General features: G+C 33.7%; 5 protein-coding genes across 5 annotated transcripts; all 5 read left to right on the plus strand.

The window, feature by feature from the left end:
• Positions 1 to 646: 646 nt before the first annotated feature.
• Positions 647 to 3,251, plus strand: LOC131949449 (putative ankyrin repeat protein RF_0381). Its single transcript, XM_059311355.1, has 3 exons — positions 647 to 1,697; positions 1,980 to 2,832; positions 3,089 to 3,251. Exons 1-3 carry the CDS (start codon positions 647 to 649, stop codon positions 3,249 to 3,251), a joined length of 2,067 nt encoding a protein of 688 aa, XP_059167338.1.
• Positions 3,252 to 9,502: 6,251 nt separating this feature from the next.
• Positions 9,503 to 11,914, plus strand: LOC131949451 (serine/threonine-protein phosphatase 6 regulatory ankyrin repeat subunit A-like). Its single transcript, XM_059311356.1, has 4 exons — positions 9,503 to 9,934; positions 9,979 to 10,960; positions 11,189 to 11,754; positions 11,850 to 11,914. The coding sequence occupies exons 1-4, from the start codon at positions 9,503 to 9,505 to the stop codon at positions 11,853 to 11,855; spliced, it is 1,986 nt and encodes a 661-aa protein (XP_059167339.1). The 3' UTR covers positions 11,856 to 11,914.
• Positions 11,915 to 12,253: 339 nt separating this feature from the next.
• LOC131949441 (uncharacterized) lies at positions 12,254 to 13,484 on the plus strand. The gene is made up of 2 exons (XM_059311346.1): positions 12,254 to 12,763; positions 12,967 to 13,484. The coding sequence occupies exons 1-2, from the start codon at positions 12,324 to 12,326 to the stop codon at positions 13,088 to 13,090; spliced, it is 564 nt and encodes a 187-aa protein (XP_059167329.1). The 5' UTR covers positions 12,254 to 12,323; the 3' UTR covers positions 13,091 to 13,484.
• Positions 13,485 to 16,368: 2,884 nt separating this feature from the next.
• On the plus strand, positions 16,369 to 17,571 carry LOC131949452 (putative ankyrin repeat protein RF_0381). Its single transcript, XM_059311357.1, has one exon. It carries the CDS (start codon positions 16,372 to 16,374, stop codon positions 17,569 to 17,571), a length of 1,200 nt encoding a protein of 399 aa, XP_059167340.1. The 5' UTR covers positions 16,369 to 16,371.
• On the plus strand, positions 17,571 to 18,971 carry LOC131949453 (uncharacterized). The gene is made up of 3 exons (XM_059311358.1): positions 17,571 to 17,799; positions 18,056 to 18,745; positions 18,910 to 18,971. Exons 1-3 carry the CDS (start codon positions 17,571 to 17,573, stop codon positions 18,969 to 18,971), a joined length of 981 nt encoding a protein of 326 aa, XP_059167341.1.
• Positions 18,972 to 20,955: the final 1,984 nt, after the last annotated feature.

The raw sequence follows: 20,955 nt of genomic DNA on the forward strand, positions 1-20,955 counted from the left end.
TTATAAATTATACATGTAGACAGGCCGCCTATAGACAAATCCTCGAACCACCTGTGGCCAAACCACCTATTATCAAAGCACCTGTGGAATAAGCACCTAAAACCTCTTAAACATAAAGGATATGTAAAACGGATGTGTTTCTTTCCTCTACTTATCTCCTTGGGGGTGGGGACACTTGACGTTTTCGGTCGTAAACTTCTAGGGGAGGGGAGTGGACACTGGTTTAAGTATATATTTTGTATATAAATACTTTTTTGTTCGTTGGAATGTGGGGATGGGGGGGGGGAGCCAAAAAGACATGAAAAAATCTCTGCCAGAGTTTGTTTTCGCTGTTTTATATGTTACCAATTTAACTGGAGAAACAAAATGTACAGCTTTTCAGAGGCTGTTTAGTTACCACAAGCTTACCATCACAAACGGAAAAGTTGTTAATTTAACTAAATCGGGATTAGGATAACACCTCATGTAAATTTTAAATTATATATCCCTTACGTTTCAGGTTAAACCAAAACAGAGTATAGACTTCCTGCTCTGTTCACAATTGTTTTTCCTGTGCTTTGCTATACATTTAATTGTGAGAAGAACGAGGATCAAGAGTTTTTAGAAAAAGAAAATTATGTCTAATTTTGTTGATTATGATAGTAACATGGTGATAAGAGACATTATTTCTAAATTAAATATTGACATTAACAGTAAGAATCCAAGTGGGATGGCTCATTTGCATATTTATTCAGAGAAGAATAACATACTTCTTGGAGCACAAATGTTACTTGGAGGAGCGGACGTAAACGTAAAAACAGTAGGAAATTATTGTCCAGGAAGAACACCTCTGCATATTAGTGCATTATACGGTCACAAAGATTTTGTTAAACTTCTGGTGGAATATAAAGCAAACGTCAATGCACAGGATGATGGACAAAGAACAGCTTTACATGTGTGTGTTAGACGTGAATACAATATGGAAATTATAGATATTCTGTTGGCTGCAAACGCTGATGTAAATATCCGTGACAATAACGGTTGGACAGCTTTATACATGTGCGCTATATACGGACTAGAAGATCTAGCTCAAATTCTATTGGATGTAGGAGCTGATGTAAATCAGGCTGACTCTAGAGGCATGACAGCTTTACATACTGCTGAAAGTGAGAAACTCGTGAAGCTGCTTTTAGAAAGAGGTGCGGCTATTAATAGCATCGACCATTTGGGAAAAACAGCTTTACATTACGCAGCGGAGCGGGGTAATAAAGAAAAAGTCGCTATTTTGCTTAAAGCTGGAGCCTCAGCAAACATCAGAGACAAAGATGGTCAAACAGCATTATTACTTTATGCTGCAAAATCCTGGAATGGGGAAACAGTTTTAGAATTAATGCAATTTACAGCTTGTGTTGATGCTAAAGACATAAAGAACCGTACAGCTTTACATTACATCTGTCAGAGAAGTCAAACGCCATTCCAACTTAGCCAAAGTCATAAGATGGTTGACGTCATACGAGCGCTGATCCAAAATGGCGCTAGTCTTGACATTGAAGATATTTACGGTCAAACAGCCTTGGATGTGGCCACTATGTATTCAAATGATGAAGCTGTTGCTGTTCTAAGAGAACACGGTGCGAAGTCATCAAAAGAAAATACAGAGAAAATAAACGCGCTTTTGGACTGTTCAAAAAGTGAAACGAAGTTTGAATCAATGATAGGTGAGCATTTTTTTTAAACATTATTAACTGCTACCTGTGCTCGCTTATTTACACTTATTTATAAATACAGTACCTTTCTATCTACATTTTAGTCCTACTAACAAGGATTAGAAATGATTTTACATTTTTACTACATTTTTTAATAACAGCATAATAATAGCAGTTCGATCATGCCATTCGTGAAATCAATTCTATTGGCTTATATCAGATGAAATATTATTATAAAACTTTTCATGATATATTTCACACTTTTGTTCACCTAAAGAATTTTTTTCTCTACAGCTGACACCACGACACAAGCTGTGAGAGTAGGTACTGAAAAAAATACAGATACAGCAGTAACATCTTGTACCACAGCACTAGCTTTAGCTGTTGATACTTCAACAGCTACAGACACAACGCAAATAGTAGGCACTACAATTACACCAATTGTTAGCACTAACCCTAAAAAGTTATTTACCACCGCTGAAACCACATCAACAAACGCAACCAAAGCTACGCAAATAAAACCAATGTCAACGAATAAAATTTCCAAATGCTACTGGACGCAGACAAAGCATTTAACGTTAGAGGACAATTCTCAGACTTTCACGGAATATAATACTGTAACGACATATATAAAACCGACAGCCGGTAATTCTACATTAGTTGCAAGTGATAAAATCTCCCCAAATATTAATACTGCACCGCCTACACTTACAAATGCTTGTACCATTTCGCCAGTTTCAAGTGTTCTAACTACCGCGAGTAATAATACTGCACCATCTGTGGATACAACTCCTTCTACAAATACTCCAAATGCAAGAGATGATACTACCCCAAGTAATGATACTGCACCATCTATGAATACAACACCAACAGCCTCTTCTACTACACCAGATGCAAGTGTTGAAACTACCAAAAATACTGACATTGCACCAACTGTAAAAACACAAGAAGAGATTAATGTCAATAGTGTGGACATATTGGAGGAGAGCTACATCGAGAATGTTGAAGATACCAAACGAACACAAACAAAATCTGTGACTCAATTAGATGACTATTTTCCATTACTTGATGGTACTAATGTCATTGAGAAAGAAATGGCGAAAATGTCCGAAAAAGACAAAGCAAGAAATAGCGGAATGACGGTTATGTAAGTTTGAACATTTCCGTATTGTATTAAAATATAGAGGTTGTGTTTTTACATTAAATTTAAAAATTATAAAGACCTACTACGTTCTATCAAAACAAAGTATATTTAAAAGGTTTTAAGAGAATTTATAACATATTATTAGTAATTCGACTGGCATTCCTACAAAATTCACTTTGCCTACTTATAAGCTAAATTAATACTATTGTTTAATTTTTATTTTTTTTTAAGTCATGTGAATTTAAATAACTATTTTCAGGAAAGTGAGTTTCCATTACAATCCAATGATAATACATCATTGCAACGAGTTAAATGTGGAGAACGTAAAGTACCTCGCCATGGACAGCAATCAAAACATCTTCATTGGCAAGTCTAGAGGAGCTTGTGACAGAGCAGCTATAGACTCTTCTGCCGTTACGTGAACCATGCTCCAATGGCGGTTTGGTTGGGTACAGGGGTCATCGTTTTGTTTTGGTTTTTTTTGATGATTTTTACCTCCCCCCCCCCCCTCCGTCACACATCGTCACAAAAGGTCTACACCCCCTAAACCGACGTCACACCTCAGCCTACTACTCCCCTCAAAATTGCAGTTGAATTTTTCTTAAAACATCGATACCTTTCCGAAATCTTGTCTGAACTCAGTCAACAGAGTATTTTTATCAATTTCTATTATAACTTATTAAACCAGTTTTCTAAAACGCGAAATAACTGCTAAAATACGATTTCTAACATTGTTTTTATAACGCAAAAGTGTGACGTCACATCATCAGAACTTCCCCTCTCCTCCTCGTCACTCACCGTCACAAAATTATGGAGCCCCTCCCTCGTTCGAGTGTGACGTCATATATGGACGACCCCTACAGTGCAGGTGGTGGTTGTGAAACGTATAGAGGATATTTAGACCCTGTTTGTTCTTTACTAGTTGGATGTTAGATATATGCAGTGTCCGTGGTTATTTTGGATGTTAAAATTAATAGTTGCTAGCTGTTTATTGGTTAATCTTCTGCCTATAGCGCATCAACTGTTTGGAGAGAGAGGGGCCCTATACATAGGAAACATCAAGCTCTTCGCAGCTTACTGTCTATATCTTGCGTTTTGATTTCCAACGCGTAATGATCTAAGTTTCTATGGAGTAATTTACTTAGTCTAGTTTTTTCATCATTTTTACAAAAATTATACATATTTCAATGAATGCACCAGAATGTTTGAAGCGTACGTGTATTATACTCTGGCTTACATAAATCAACTTTCAAATGTATATTCATAATTATTATAATCTATCCACGAGTTTAATGTCTTTTATATTTTACTACATTATAGATGCGAAATTTCAAAGAAAAATTAAACATTTGTATTGATGCATCTTTGAAGCTATATTTTCAATGACAATGTCCATCTTCATATTAATGTATATGTTAAAAAATGTAAAACTCCTTAATTACTGTAAATCTTTTGAATGTCTTGTACATTTTAATCTAAACATGTTCCTGTAAAAAACTTGCAAAGTCAAACTATTTCCAACAATCATCTCCAACTTTTAAAGTGTAACTTTTATATAATCATTTATGAATTTCCTAATAAGCAGTCTAGAGTTAATAAAAGTTTAGTGTCTAAACATTGAGTTGGTATAATTGTTTGCATGTTGTTGTAGAGATTTATATAAACATTGACAGAACAGTAAAGGAGGTAAAAAAAAAAGGCCGTTCATTAACGGTGGCAGTTTTTTTTTTAGCTATCGATAACCTACTGTCGTATAAATGTTACTCTTAAAACACAACCCCCCCCCAGCTATATTGAAATTGTTTTATTAATTACTTTTTCCATCTATCTGCTACCGTATTCTGTAGCAAACAGCAAATTACTAAACGTTAAACATATATATCCCCATTGTGATTTGATCAATTTTAATTGAATTATACTCCTACTACTCTCCTACTATTGATAATAGCTGTGATGACTGTACTGATAGTTTGCTCACTCTCTTAGTCACCGTTTGTGAGAAGACAACAAAATTATTGGATCTAACAATTTCTATGTTTAGTACCTGTAAAGGCAACTAAAATAATGCACTACCAAACTTACGCAATATAGACGGAAACAGGGGGTAGTAAAATTAATGATAAGACTGTTTTGACTGAAGTAAAGAACTATTAAAGTAGGTGTGTTAAATTTGTATTGGTCGGCGTCACATCTGTTGTACTTTGGCAGTCCGTATAATAGCTGGCAATGGTCTGAATATAAATATTATGTGACTTGGATGTGTAGAATTCAACACAAAAAGGTAAGTAAAGTAAAGTTCCCTTTCGAACCTGACGGTCTATAGGGCAAGTGAAGTGGTTTTCACTTGTTTCTATGACCTCGGCATATGAAGAGATAATGTGGTCAGCAGTATGCCCAGCCGCCTAACGTGAGTTAGGTACACATCAAAGTTAAGGACAGTCTACTGACTTGAACCCGGATCCGAACTCCAGATTTACGGGTTAGCGTTCCAGCTCTCTACCGCTAGACCACTCCGTCCACATACATAAGGGTAAATTACTTTTTTTTCCTATTAAATCACTAGTAAGTTTTATTTTTTTTAAACAACCCATTAACTGTTTTCATTTTTCGCGTTTTTTAATGTGTATTTTTTATGCTAAACTGTTTTTTACCAGGGCGGTAAACAGGATTAACGTATTGTCTGTGTTCTTATTATACAACCAATGTCACAGTTTGGCTAAATACCAAGCAGTAGACCCCAAAATTATTCCCATAATTATACTAATAGAGCACGTCAACAAATCAGATTTACAACGGTACGAAATATAATAAATCCAAAACATCAGCCTTGGAACACCGCAAAAAAAATGTAAACTGCAAGACAGTAAACCTTAGTGAATACCTGACTTAACAATGATAGAAGAACTAAAACACCAAATATATCACTAAATACATAAACATCACCATTTTGCGACAACGCCACCAGCAGCAAGTGTAGATACTACACAAAGTTAACACCACGAGGCTAATTACTTTCAATACAACTATGCCAACAAAAACTGACAACTCTACTAGAGCTTTCCATCTTACAACTCGTGAAATTCAAAGATTGCAATAAAAACTTACTAAATATCTTCACGTCTGAAATATACAAGCATACATTCATCATAAGTTTACTCACACCAACGCACCAGGTAATTCCAGTACACTATATCTTCCAGGAAATTTAACACAGACAAAACTTGAATCGTTTGGGGAGAATGGTCAGACATTCTTTGAAATACAGAAGGAGATGTTGGACGACGCATACAGTGGTCAATATAATAAAGCTTGACAAACCCCGGAGAATCTGACGCTAAACATTATTTCTCTCTGAGCATAAACTTATTATTTACTTTTTGCAGGTGTTGATTAATTTAATTATAAAACTCTATTAGTGACTTGTAAGTAATTATTAACACTGTTCTGGGATATATTCAACACTCTCTGACTTGTTAAATTGAAATAATCAAAATAATTTCAATTTTTTAATATGTGTTCCAAAATATACATCTGCTTCTAACCAAATCAGTGTGATGAGCATAAAAACATCGATTATAGTGATGTAATTTTTTTTTCAAATTATTTAGGGCTATATAGTGTAGTTACGTGACAAAATTTCTCGGCCCACATAATATGCAGACAAATACTACCCAAAGGCTCGGGTTTATCCAATAAAATAATGGGGAATCCCCAGCAATATTTTTAGCTTTTTTCACCTGATCGATGTGTCGAATGACATTGTACTGAAAAGAGCTGATGTGTATTCCTTGTCGACTAGTAGTTCGGCTAGAGTTCTTTCTACTTTGTTGGTGTGCTGTTTACGTCACAAGGTACAGTACTCGATTTTAAGTGATTTATTTATGTTGAATATATTGTATATTAGGCCTACATGTTCTTTAAATTATAATACATATTATTTCTAACAGCGATTCATCATTAATCATTAATTTATTTTAGATCTACTGGGTTGTATTTTTAATCGACCAAAAATAGAACTAAACAGGAAGTCAACATTAAAATAGTCATAGGCAACGCTGGTATAAAATATTACAAGGTCGATTACAAATACTTAAGATTGACTGATTTCTGATAATTTATTTTAGACACTCTCTATAAATCTTATAGCAGAAATAGATAGCGCAATAAGTCAGAAATAATAGTTAGGGAAATTTAATTTGTACAAGACGACCCAGATTCCAGTCGGAAACGGTCTGTAGGCTGCACTGCACAAAACAAAATCCCATTTTCCATTTATAGTCTTTTAACCTAAAACTCCAGTTCAGTGTGTCCGAAAGTCAATTTTCATTCCAAAAGCCAATCTGCAATAAGTGATATTCAACTTTTGTCCGAAATCTGTTGCTTGACATTATATAGTACGATAAATAAAAGTTCATTATTTGAACATAATTAGCGTAAGTAGCAAAACAGATAAATTACGTCAAGTATTGAAAGACATTTATCCACACATAAAATGCTTCAATCTACTATGAGCCTCTAATGTCACTTTTGCAGGTCACAGTGATTTCTTTTTATTTGAGATCGATTTTTCTTTTTGATACTAACGTTTTCTCGGAGCCAGGGTCCTAGTACATGTCTGCTCCAGCTCCGACTGCCACAGTTCTTATTCTGTAAGCTTTCATGCAACATTTATTGGAAACGCAATCGTTCCAAACTTTAAAAAAATCGTGTGAATCCGCGGCGTATGCTATTTTAAACAGGGTGAGCACATTGAACAAAATGTGTTTCAAATTCTGTAAACGTGTGACGTTTCACTTAACATTGCACTTTTTGTTGTCTAATATTTGAATACAACAGTTGCAGCTTACAAAAGTTGATAATTAATTTAATTTCTAGTTAGCTCCCCTTCTGATGTTGGCCATAGCAATTTTTAAATTAATTTTTATTTATAAAAATATATTCATCCATAATAATTTTTATCAACATAATTTTTTGAAAATTTAACACCGAGAGACCACCTTGACAGTTAGGCATTTAGGCCTAAGAAAATATTGTAAAAACGAATACACGAATGCGGAATTCGGAGCTAAGGTCTATTTTAACAATAGTTAGGTTTAGAGATACCTCCTGTGACTAATTTTATTTTTACAAATGTTAGCCAGATTGTGCACGCATTTCTATCCAAAAAGTCCTGTATAGAAGGGATACAAAATGGCGAGCCAGCAATGTGTTTCGTTTTATAGATTAGATTGACTTACAATAAAAAAAGTTCTGAAGCTGAAGATTGTCTTTGAACTGACGTGTAAGTAGTTAATAAAACATTATTGTAATAGTTTCAATACTTTCTAACTGACTACTTACGAAATCAACAAAATAATTTCAATTTCAGAAAGTGTGTTCCAAATTATAGATCATTCCTCTTATCATATCAGTGACATGAGCATCAAAATGTCGATTATCTTAAATCATAATTCGTTTTGAACTATATACAGCTTAGAGTCTAGTTACATAAAGCATTATCTCAACCAACATATTATGCAGACATCTGCTATAAACAGTCTCGGGTTTATCCAATACATAAATGGGGAATCCCCAGCAATACTTTGTGCTACTTTCACCTGATCGATATGTAACGTGTCAGTGAACAGATTAGACCTAGAATCTAGTGTGTTTTCTTTGTAGTCAGGCTAGAGATCTTCATTCTACGTTGTTGCTGTGTTGTTTACGTAAAGCGGTAGATTATATGTATGTCAAATATATTGTATATTGTGCATAAATGTTCTTTAGATTATACTAAATACTGTCTGTAACAGGGAATTATCTTTCAAGTATTAATTTATTTGACGTTTACTGGGCTCTGTCAGACAAGAAGTGTGTTTTTTTAATCGAGCAAACACAGAATTAAACAGGAAGTCAGCAATTAGTTAAAGGCTAAGCTTGTATAAAATAGTAGAAATTTTATTTCGTGTTGTCAGAAACTCTTTCTATAACCCCTCCTACCCTTTTCTTTTAACACAAATAACTTAAAGTGACAGAATTCTATGAATTTATTTTAAGACACTCTCGCTATTTCTTAAAAGGCTGTTATGCATTGCGTTGTTGGCTAGAAGTAATTGTGAATACAAATAATTTTGTTTTATTACTCTAATAACAAAGACATGTATTTTTTTTAGTAAACATTTCCTACGTTTTTCAAAAAATCAAGTTCACGTTACTAATAAGAATTTTTTTTCTACATTTGTTAGCATTTTTTTAATGTGACGATAAGTCGATGTTACTACTAAAAACCACGCGGGATTAAGTAACACAAAATTCTTGTCCTAAATGTGTATCTTTATATTAAATAAGCTAATAACATTTTATGGTGCGCGGACCTTTGACCACAGGAGCTTTGACTATAGGGGCTTTGACCATAGGGGTTTGACCACAGCGGGGCTTTGACCATAGCGGTGCTTTGACCATAGGGGGTTTGATCATAGGAGGTTTGACCCCCTATGGTCAAAGCATCTGTGGTCAAAGGTCCTAGGACCCATTTTATTATTGAAAATAATTAACTAAATTAGTAATAAAATGGCGTCAATCTTCAAAGAGATTTAGTGTGGTTTTTTAAGGGGGAGGTTACTGTTTATGTAAGCTGCTTTATATATGTATAGTATGTTTATTTTATTACTTTTCAATAGATCAAGTCCAAAGCATGCGGAAACAAAAGAAACCAAATAAGCTATCACTCATGAGTCATAAACCAACTGCTTTGCACAAACAACCTCAGGAGAATTATATTGAATTAATATTAAAAGATATTTTTGCAATTTTTAACGTTAACCATAGAGATTCACGTGGAAAGGCCCCTTTACACAAATATGCAGAAACGAACGACCTATTTATGGGAACACTTTTCTTAAAAAGAGGAGGGGATGTTAATATCAAAACACAAGGGAATAATCCAGGAAAAACTCCTTTACATATAAGCGTTGCAAACGCTCAGGAAGACTTTGTTGAGCTTCTCGTGAAAATGAAAGCAAATGTCAATGAACAGGATGATATTGATCAGAAAACACCTTTACATGTTTGTGCTGAAAATGGAAACAAAGACATATTTGATATTTTGTTGGCTGCAGGCGCAGATGTAAATCTAGCAGACAGCAGAGGTAAGACAGCTTTACATGTAATATTGAAGTTGGTCGTGAACCTTGGGTTTGGACGGATAAAGTTATACTTTCTCCTGACCAATCAAATAGAGAAGGTAAGATAGTTGATAGCCTGCTCGATGCAGGTGCTGATATAAATCTGGCTGACAAGGAAGGTAGGACAGCTTTACATTTTGCTGTTGATCAAGATTATGTGAAAATCGTCAAGCTGCTTTTAGATAGAGGCGCGGATATTAATAGAAAAGACGTTAAGGGATGTACACCGTTACACTACGGCGCACAAAAAGGGAAAAATGATATGATAGTTTTTTTACTTGAAGCTGGAGCTTCAGAAAACATCAGAGACAACGAAGGCAAAACACCTTTACATTATGCTGTCCAATTCATGAATAATGAAACAGTTCAAAAACTGGTAACGTATAAAGATATTCTTGACACAACAGACGTAAATGGACAAACAGCTTTACACTACAGCGTTCAGATACACAGAAATAGCGTCTTGACAGAAACTTTGCTGAAAGCAAATGCTTCAGCAAATATTAAAGACAAAGAAGGTAGAACGGCTTTACATTATGCGGCAATGTTTAGATTTAAAAAAACAGTGCAAACACTGCTGAAATATACAGATGATCTTGACATGGGAGACAACTTCAACCAAACAGCTTTACACTACAGCTCCAAGAGGGGTGACCCGGAAATCATGAAGATGTTACTGGAAGCCGGAGCTGGTGTTGACGTCAAGGACGAATACGGTAAAACCCCACTGCACTACATACCTAGTCGTTACGCTTCTGAAGTCGTTGAAGTGCTCGTCCAACATGGCGCTAACCTTGACATTGTTGACTATTTCGGTCGGACAGCACTGGATGTGGCTACTCAAGAAGATCACTGTGGTGCCGTTAGAGTTTTAAAACTATACGGCGTTAAGTCTTCAAAAGAAAACCAAGAGAAAATAAACACTGTGTTGGACTGTTCAATATTTCCAGAGTTAAAATCAACTATTGGTGAGTTTTATCGACAATTTATTTAAAGTTTTAATTAATAAGTATATTTACTTGAAATGATAATGATTCCCTTCATATCTGTTACGTAATGCGACAATGCCATTTTAATGTAACTATTTTATTTAACTCAACTCTAGTTATACGATGGGTGGTATAACTTCTAATTGAATACACAATACACTAGGGCTATTCGCCTAACACGTTTTGTTCAATGTTTCTTAATTTCAGAACATACCGTTACACCATTTGCAAGTGGTAATACAACCCAAAGCACTGATACTGCACTTCCTATGGATACAACACCAATAGCATCTACCACTGCACCCGAAGCAAGTTATGATACTACCCCAAGTACTGAAATTGCACAATCTATGGATACTTCACCAACAGCTTGTTTCATTACACCAGTTGCAAGTATTGAAGCTACATTAAATAATGTTAAGAGTGTTAATTCCACGACAACTACTGATACTTCAATATCTTCGTATAGAACACCAACAATTTGTACAACGACAGCTCCAGTTGCTAGTTCTAAAACCACACAGCTAATCTCCATCTCCACAACTACATCAACAACCCCTACACAATGTAAGAAATCTCGTAAGTCAACAAATAAAATGTATAAAAGCCTTCAAACACAAAACTTAAAACAAACACATCAAAAACACACCTTAAAACAAACAAAACTTGACAAGTTTGAAAAGAATCGTCAGACATTACCTGAAAAACATGAGAAGATGTTGGATGACTCGAACTGTGGTCAAACTGATTTAATCGGACTTAGTCGAAAAAAGGTACGATTGACATTCTGATTTTTGAGTCTAAAATGTTCTTTATTCGTAGGCTTTAATATGCAGATTATTATTACAATTCTACTTCTTTACGTAAGATTTGATGATCGAACAAGAAACGACCAGCATCGAAAGCACCACCAAAAACAGAAGGAAAAAGAACAAAAAGAAAATGTAAGTTGAATTTATGAGAATCTAAAGTTACTTAGTATGTTTAATTAGGATTGTTCAAATCTTAATCAAAACAAAACATACAAGGAATATAGTTGTAATTTCTGTGATTTTTTTTTTACTTTTTATTTGCATTAATTTTAATTATTTTGTTTCATTAAGCAGCTTAACCAGTTTTTTTTTTAATTAAAAATGTGTTGGGGAAAATAATCAAGTGTAATGATTGCTTACTACTGAATAAATATGTATTAAACTGTCTACGAAACGTAAAGTTTCAGACACAAATTCTCAAACCGTTTACGCAATGTATCTGTAATTTCAGTTTTGGCAAAATAATTACACCCCGCTCTACTGAAGACATAAATAATAAAATAAAGCGTCTGAAAAGCAAATCTTCTATTATGAAAACTAAGCCCGGCGGATATAAACGTATATCAAGTGGTTCAGCCGATGCTTTAAAATGTCGCACAAAAAATAACAGAAAACGGAAGCGAACAAGCAATTATCAAATTCAACATCAAAATCGCATGAAAACCATTTGTTTCTATTACATTAGAAAATATTTCTGGAAATACAAATCAAATGCTAAGAAGAGGATAAAAGAAAAATACAATATTGATACGAACCTTGAAGTGAAAAGTTTTACAAATACCAAAACATTTGATGGGAACTACATCGGTGTTGGTAAAGTAACGAGAAGGGCTCACACGAAATCTGTTGCGCGGGAGGACGGGTCTTTTTCTAAACTGGAATTGAAGAGGGCATTCAACTACGCTATAAATACACTAAAGTTAAAAAAGTTTAGAAAACAAAATGTTGGCAGAGAGAGAAAGGCGACAATGTAAGTTTGAAAATTCTGTATTTATTGGCATAGCAATGCTATTTCAGTTACAACGACTGCTTCCACCCCTCACCGTATTTATTTGCATAACGAGACTGCACATTTTTACATAAATATTCCGCTTCAATGGCCTTCCAATAGACAGTTGCAATATCTTTATTTATAATTTCGTTCATAATTATTATGTGTACAACTTTTTTCAGAAAAGTTTTCCTGTACTTTATACGAGACTGCAACGAGGTAAATATAGAGAATGGAGATAACATTTTTATAAACAGCACCATCGTTGAGGACAGAAAAGAGAAACAACTCTCAAAGGGCGTGTGATTGAACAAGCCTATGTTGGATTGGACCTCATTTAGAAAAAAAAAATTAATTATAATTTATTTAAATCATTGTTTAAATCTATATTAAGTGTTATACTTTAACCTATTTTATTTCTATAGTAAAATTGAAACATTTGTGTAAATACTTTTAAAGCACTACTTCTAAAAGACTTATGTCTGTTTTTGTTAATAGTTGTTTTTTAATATAGAAATAACGTCCTGGTTACTGTAAAACATTTAAAAGTACTACTCACAATTCCAACCTAGAATTAGATTATCTTCTAAAAGTAGAACAGACTAAATTTCAACAAATTTCAATGTTATAAAATTAATAACAAGTTATGATTTATAAATGTGTTAATTTATACTCTAAAGCTAATAAACGGTATAAAATGTATACTATTCTTACACTTCTTGGAAGACAGAAACGAAAGTAATAAATAAATGTCTATTCTTTTTTTTCTTTTTAAAAATAAAATAAAGAATCCTCTTTTGACTTAACGATCCATTGGGCAGATGAAGTAGAGTTTATATATTACTTGACCTCGGCATATGAACGGAATTTGCGTTCAGCACTTTTGCCAGCCGCCCTTACTTTCCCTAAAATGAGTTAGGTACTAATCAGAGCTTGGTGGACTCAGAGAAGTTCTAATGAGTTGGACCAGGATTTGAACTCGAGACTTTCTGTATAGCAGCCGAGCTCTTCACCGCTTATACCACTCTTTCAAATACCGATGCATGTTTTTTTTTTACAAGCTTTTATTTAACTCACTTCCTCGTCAGTCGTCAGTCGTCAGTCGTCAGTCTAGACCGAAACGCAGGAGTGAAAATTCGGACGCTTCTACTTGACCGATACGATTCACATTTGACACGTGGGTCAAGACATGAAGACAATGCAATCTGAAATTAAATTTGACTTAATTGGATGCCTAATTAATTTTTTATGAATTAATTAAAATTTGGACCGAATTAGTAGGAATGTCTATCCAACCACACCACACGCGTCATCACTTTCAATAGCTGCGCCATCAGGTTTAATAGCTGCGCCATCACGTTCAATAGACGCGCAATGGTTTTTAGTCATGTAACACTATTGTAAATAAAACATGTAAAGTACTGAAAAATTTTTTCATAAAAAACGTTTTAATAACAAGCTTTTATGTAATGATGCACTAAAAAGTAGAAAATAAATTATACACTACTATTTAAATTACTATAAAGAAAAGCGTGGGTCTCTTCTCAAATATTAGTAAAGGTATCCAATAGGTACTAAAGTACTAAAGTGACCCACGCTTTTCTTCATAGTAATTTAAATAGTAGTGTATAATTTATTTTCTACTTTTTAGTGCATCATTACATAAAAGCTTGTTATTAAAACGTTTTTTATGAAAAAAAAATTTTAAGTTGTTTATGTGAAGAGAAAAAGCTTCATATGTATTGTCAAAGTATTTCTATAGTGTTACCTTCAAATCAAGATTTAGATTATGTGCTAAAAGTAGAACAGACAAAATTTAAAAAAAGCTGACTGTTATAAAATTAATAGCACCTTATTAATACCTTAATTTGCACTCTAAATCTGATAAAATATGTAGATATGAGGTTTCTTTAGTAATATGACGAGGAAAGGTGTGCCTACAGCGAATGAAATTTTGTTTTGTCAGTACATACAAACTATGTCTAAAGATAAGATTTACACACCAACACAGCTAGATAAAAATATCTAAATCTCTATGTATGTTTTGTGGTATTCATTAGATATTAACGACACAGTCAGATTAAAACACAGTTTACGATTAGTTGCAGCACCTATTTGCCGACTAAGTGCTAATTGAAACACACTGCTTGCTTAGTTCTCAGAGCGTCTTAGTTGTCAAGGGGCACTTTTTAATAATGCGCGATACATTACGTAATGCGACACACTTAATTAAGCATAATCTCTGTAAAAAAGAGTCAGAGCTTTTTATCATCCCCATAAATTGCAATTCAACGAGCTAAACTGCAATTAAATGAACTAGACTCTAATACAAAAACAAAATAATAAACCTGAAACCTGAAAACCCTTATATATATATATATATATATATATATATATATATATATATATATATATATATATATATATATATATATATATATATATATATATATATATGTGTGTGTGTGTGTGTGTGTATATATATATATTTATAAATTATGCAAAATGTTTTGTTTTTTTAATGTTATGTATTTCTATACAGCTATAGCAATACATGTAATGTTTCTTAAATATGTTTGGGCATTTGATTACAACTGTGACTTTGTAACGCACTCATTGTGACATCGTGTTTCACAAAAGTTGATGTTACATTTTATTCTAAAGTGAATGAAGAAAACGACCATCCCTGATATGTTAACAATAAAAAAAAATTTTAACATTAGTTTTAGTCCGATTTTTTTAAACATGATAATGTGTGAACTCGTCAAATTGTTTGGAATAAAAAATATAAAAATAAGTCTGGTTTTAACCTGTTATCGCTTGTTTTGCAATAAAAAAAAATATTAAGTAGCCGCCCTTTGAAACTATAAATATATCTTACAAAAACAGTTTAGTATTTTAGCCTATTTTTATTATCAAACGTTGCTTTATAGACTTTAGACACAGCACTTACGTTATAAATAATTCGTAATAACTTGACCCTGTGACTTGTTGGGTTTTTTTTGGGTTTTCTGGCGATTCATTTCTGTTAGTGAATATTGTACCTTTTATTATTTTCATATATATATATATATATATATATATATATATATATATATATATATATATATATATATATATATTGAATCTCTTCTTCTTCTTATTATTATTATAGAGTGTTAGTGTTATCTACTGTTGTAAACGTCTGTTAATATATACTCTAGACATATACATAGAAGAACCCAACAGGGTGATACAGCAGAGGCGTAGCGACCCTTTCCGGCAACCGGGAACAAACTTTTGATTTGCACCCCTCCCCTCAAGATTTCGATTTGCACCCCCCCCCCCCCTTAAACTTTCGATTTGCAACCCCCTCAACCTTTCAATTTAATTTTCCAACCGATTTTTTTTTTTGCGTTCCTAAGGTCGGCGCCCGGGGACATATGTCCCGTCCCCCCCCGCCCCATTAAAAACGTGTAAATTTAAATTTTGTTAGTAAAGTTGTTAGCATAACTGTTCAGGTAAGTTTCAATTCATATTTCTCGACTTATTTTATTCTAGAACATAGGTGCAGTGAAAAGTATCTGCAATAAAAAAATAAACAGAAGATGTCATTCCTTGATCAACAAACCACATCTACAAAAATATTTTCTGAGGATCAAATCAGCAACTTCTACACAGGAGCAGAAGAAATAAAAACATACAAGAGTTCCCAAACATTGTTTATAAGCTTGTTACACCACGTTTTGCAGTTTCAAAGAGTGAACTCATTGTATTGTTTTCTGTTTATTCTGCAAGCTGTCTTCATTATACTTGTATTGCTCAGAAAATCAAGGAGTAATATTTGTTTTAAAAATGGAACTATTTCCTACTTAGCCAAGAAATGCAGCAGCAAAGTGATAAACAATGTACTTTCAATGTTAGACATTGACTTAAACCTTACGGACTCAGATGGAAAGGCTCCTTTACATCTTTACGCAGAGAAGAACAACGTATGTTTTGGGGAGTTGTTATTAAATGGTGGCGCAGATGTTAATGTCAAAACTAAAGGTAATGACTCAGGAAAGAGCCCATTGTTTATCAGCGCGGAAAGAAATCACAAAGACTTTGCAAAACTTTTGGTGAAATGGAAAGAAAATGTCAATGAATTGAATGGCCGTGGTGAAAAAAAAATAGCTTTACATTTATGTATTGAACGCGGATATGTAGACATTGTGGATACTCTGTTGGATGCAGGTGCTGATGTAAATCTGGCTGACGGGAACGGTAAGACAGCTTTACATTATGCTGCTAGGTACGAAAGTTTGAAACTTGTCCAGCTGCTAGATAAGCGTACAAATAGTTATTGCTCTAGCGTATTGGGTGAAAAGCCTGACATGAAAGATTGGACAGCTTTATATAATGCTGCTATAGAAGACAGTAAGAAACGCATCCAGTTACTTTTGGATAAAGGCGCGGCTATTAATAGCATTGACAATTTTGAACAAACGGCTTTACATTACGCATCATACAGCGGTTCAAATGAAATTGTCGATTTTTTACTTGAAGCTGGAGCCTCAGCAGATATCTTAGACACTTGTGGTGAAACAGCTTTACACTGTGCTGTTGTGTACGCGCGAAATCCCGTAACAGCCTTAACACTGTTAAAAAAGACAAGTGTTTTGACATCGGAGACAGGTATGGCAACACAGCTTTACACTACAGCTGTCAGAACGATCTTAAAGAAGTTGTGGAGGCGTTACTGGAAGCTGGAGCTGATGTTGACCGCAGAGGCCAGTTCGGGAGGACCCCATTGCACTACAGTGTAATGTGCAAGCAGATTGAGACCATCAGACTACTTATCCAACGTGGCGCTAATCTTGACATCACAGACAACAACGGTCAGACAGCTTTGGATGCGGCTACTATGAGTTTAAACGATGAAGCAGTTGCTGTTCTAAGACAACACGGAGCTAAGTCATCATCAGAGATTAATGAGAAAAACACCAGCACTGTTGTGGAATGTTCAACGTTTACAGAAGTAAAACCAATAACAGGTGAACTTGTTTGAATTTATTTGATATGTCTGATTACAGTTGCATAAAATAAGGATAACTCACTTCTAATTACAATTTTTTGCATCAACGTGTGTTGTGTTGATTATTAAATCAACATTTTTTTTCTAGATATTTAATTAGCATACAGTCCCATCAGACATCCTATTATTATTTTAAGACCTTTGAAAAATATTTCATAATTTCATGTAAGCTTTAAATAACAAAACGTTCAATAAATATTTATATTGTAATTCAGAAACAACTTCATCAAGTATTACAACGCCACCACCTTCTGCTTATACTCCATTTTTAAGAGATGATACTACCCCAAGTAATGACACTACACCATCTATGGATGCAACACCCTCAGCTTCTTCAGATGCTCCAAATGAAAGTGATGATACTGCCCCAAATTCTGATAATGCAACATCTTTGGTTATGACACCAACAGCTTCTACAACTAATTTGGTTAGAAGTGATGATACTACCCCAAGTTGTGATACTGCACCATATATGGATACAACACCAACAGCTCATACAAATACACCAGATGCAAGCGAGGATATTACCCCAAGTAATGATACTGCACCATCAAAAGATACAACACCAAAAGCTTCTACAACTACTCCAAATGAAAGTGATGATACTAACCCAAATCATGATAATGCACTATATAAGGATACAACAACAACAGCTCCTACAACTACTCCAAATGCAAGATATTATACTACTCCAAGTAATGACACTACACCAACTATGGATACAACACCATTAGCCAATACAACTACTCTAGTTGCAAGTGATGATTATACCCCAAGTACTGATACTGCACTTTCTAAGGATACAACACCAATAGATTCTACCCCTACAATTACTTATACTGCACCAACTATAAATACAGAACAAAAAGACTGTCTCACGACTAACACAGTTATTACTACCCCAAGTACGGATACTATAACATCAATTTCTATTACTAAATTTACATTATATAAATTTTATAGTAAGAACATAAACTCATAAACTTCTGATTTGATGAAAGCATGTTTTAGTTTTGTTAAACAAAACAGAGTGTTGTTTGATAAATAATGAAAGCATATTTCCGTTTAGATAAGCAAGGCACAATGGCCAGAAAAGCAAAGACTAAGAACAGCAAATCCCTAACTATGTAAGTTTTTATTCCCTGCAGCCCCCCCCCCCCCCCCATGCTAACTAGTTCTTTGATCAGATAAACGTAATTTATGACAGTGTTATTCTTGTTGCTTGCATTTATTGTTTAGTTTTACATTTTGCCCATGCTGGCATTAGACGTATTTATTAATATTTAAGCTTTACAATTTCGTTAATATAAATGCCCATAAATATGAAAACCGCAAAATTATTTTCATATAAAAGAGTCAAATGGTTGGTCGCTTTTGAAATTTATAAAGTATTTTAAATACATGCTAGTGTATTTCTCTTTACTTTAAAAAATATCTGAAGAAACAAACAAGTAGTCTATTAAATGTATCTTTTAAAAATTTGGTGATATTGAAGCTAAAAGCATTTTTGGATGTAATATATTTTCTACCTTATAACTTAGATGCAATTTTGTAATTTTATTAATTTTATCCAGTTTAAAGAGAGCATTGTTAAAGCCTTTTTAATATTCTCTGTTAAAATAAAATAACACCATCATTTCATTTTCAGAAATGTCAAGAACATTTTTTTCCACTTCAACTAAATGAACATCGACAATGTCGGCAATCTGGCCCTCAATGGAAATATCATAACTTATAATCAAAATAAGTAGGCCTACATATATTAGATAGAAATATGTGATTTTTTTTTTATCGTTATGGTTGTGACGGGCTGGAGCTGAATGCGCGTTTGTTTCCAGTGAACTAATATGTAAAACCTAATCGCGCCTGTTGAGAAGAAAAGTTTTCCTAATAAAATATATAATAATTATATGAGTATTTTTACCAGGTGTTAATTCTGGGTTATGTAATCTTTACTCAGGAAGCCTGTATCCCGCATAAAAAGACAGACCCTTACACGGAAACCACTTCATAAAAGTAATAGATGTCTGCCAAGTACCCGCAAGAAAAATATATAGAAGATTGGATACATCTGGGCACTCGTGTTCTTACATCAGATTTAGATTTAGTTGTTTTAATCCTTTTTTTAATCTGTGTAAGCTAAACTATTTCTCTTTAATAAAATTAAATGTGAAATTAAAACACATATGTCAATAATTTTAAAGCACCACATTCAAAGCCTATTGCAATTTTTTTAATTGGTTTTTTTTTGTGTATAGAAATTGCTTTCCACTGATTCAAGTTTCAGTCTAGATTTAGATTATATGCTAAAAGTAGAACAAAGACTAGATTTCAACAATCCTCATTAACATTAATTGCACCATATGATTTATAAGTATTTTTATTTATATTTTAAAGCTAATAGATAATACTTAACCATTTAGTATTTTACTTTTTAAATATATTTTGCCGCTATGATATAGTTTAAGTGCTTTAGTAATTTAAAATGTAAACATTGTCTCCGTGGGCTTGAGAGGGGTATGTTATTCATAAATAAGAGGCAAAATATAAAGCATATTCTTGGCTGGGTTCATTGAAAGCTCTCCAATACAGAGTACTCTCTCTTTCTCACTCCCTCTATGTATAACTCTCTCTCTTTCTCTTTCTCCTTCTCTTTCTCTCATGAAACCGAGTAAAAGACTAGAAAAGTGAGTTGGTAGCACAGAACAAATGCGTTACCAGAAGATGCATTTGGAGAGATTACATCAGTATCAGGTTGTCTGAGAAATTCTTGTAACATAATGGAATGCCATGCTAATTACCATTGAGATTCACAAGACACATTTTTATACTGTCTTATCACAAGCGAAGACACACAAATTAGCAAGAGACCCATCATCTAACGTCAGACAGGTTATTACAAGACCAGTCTCTTTATTTTTAGATATATAGTTCAGGTAGAGAAGATGTATTATATTATCTATTTGTTTTTTTAAAGTTACCAATTTATATTGTCAATTTACATGTCAAAATAAATATCTAGTGTACCTTACTCGCATTGTCAGCAGTTTTGTATTCTAAACTCTCGCCTGCACTTTTACATTTAATTTACAAATGGGGGAATCAAAAAATAGGC

The sequence above is a fragment of the Physella acuta genome, unplaced genomic scaffold (assembly GCF_028476545.2).
Source record: "Physella acuta isolate Inbredline_101_S28 unplaced genomic scaffold, ASM2847654v3 ptg000698l, whole genome shotgun sequence".
NCBI classification, from domain to species: Eukaryota; Metazoa; Mollusca; class Gastropoda; family Physidae; genus Physella; species Physella acuta.

Excerpts from the sequence above, each read along its gene's own strand:
- LOC131949441 (XM_059311346.1), top strand. The coding sequence starts at position 12,324 with ATGAAAACTAAGCCCGGCGGATATAAACGTATATCAAGTGGTTCAGCC. Across the intron at positions 12,764-12,966 it reads AGAGAGAGAAAGGCGACAAT|AAAAGTTTTCCTGTACTTTA; the intron begins GTAAGTTTGAAA and ends AACTTTTTTCAG.
- LOC131949449 (XM_059311355.1), top strand. The coding sequence starts at position 647 with ATGGTGATAAGAGACATTATTTCTAAATTAAATATTGACATTAACAGT. Across the intron at positions 1,698-1,979 it reads GAAGTTTGAATCAATGATAG|CTGACACCACGACACAAGCT; the intron begins GTGAGCATTTTT and ends TTTTCTCTACAG. Across the intron at positions 2,833-3,088 it reads AATAGCGGAATGACGGTTAT|GAAAGTGAGTTTCCATTACA; the intron begins GTAAGTTTGAAC and ends AACTATTTTCAG.
- LOC131949453 (XM_059311358.1), top strand. The coding sequence starts at position 17,571 with ATGTGCAAGCAGATTGAGACCATCAGACTACTTATCCAACGTGGCGCT. Across the intron at positions 17,800-18,055 it reads AGAAGTAAAACCAATAACAG|AAACAACTTCATCAAGTATT; the intron begins GTGAACTTGTTT and ends ATTGTAATTCAG. Across the intron at positions 18,746-18,909 it reads CACAGTTATTACTACCCCAA|ATAAGCAAGGCACAATGGCC; the intron begins GTACGGATACTA and ends ATTTCCGTTTAG.
- LOC131949451 (XM_059311356.1), top strand. The coding sequence starts at position 9,503 with ATGCGGAAACAAAAGAAACCAAATAAGCTATCACTCATGAGTCATAAA. Across the intron at positions 9,935-9,978 it reads TGTTGGCTGCAGGCGCAGAT|ATTGAAGTTGGTCGTGAACC; the intron begins GTAAATCTAGCA and ends TTTACATGTAAT. Across the intron at positions 10,961-11,188 it reads AGAGTTAAAATCAACTATTG|AACATACCGTTACACCATTT; the intron begins GTGAGTTTTATC and ends TCTTAATTTCAG.
- LOC131949452 (XM_059311357.1), top strand. The coding sequence starts at position 16,372 with ATGTCATTCCTTGATCAACAAACCACATCTACAAAAATATTTTCTGAG.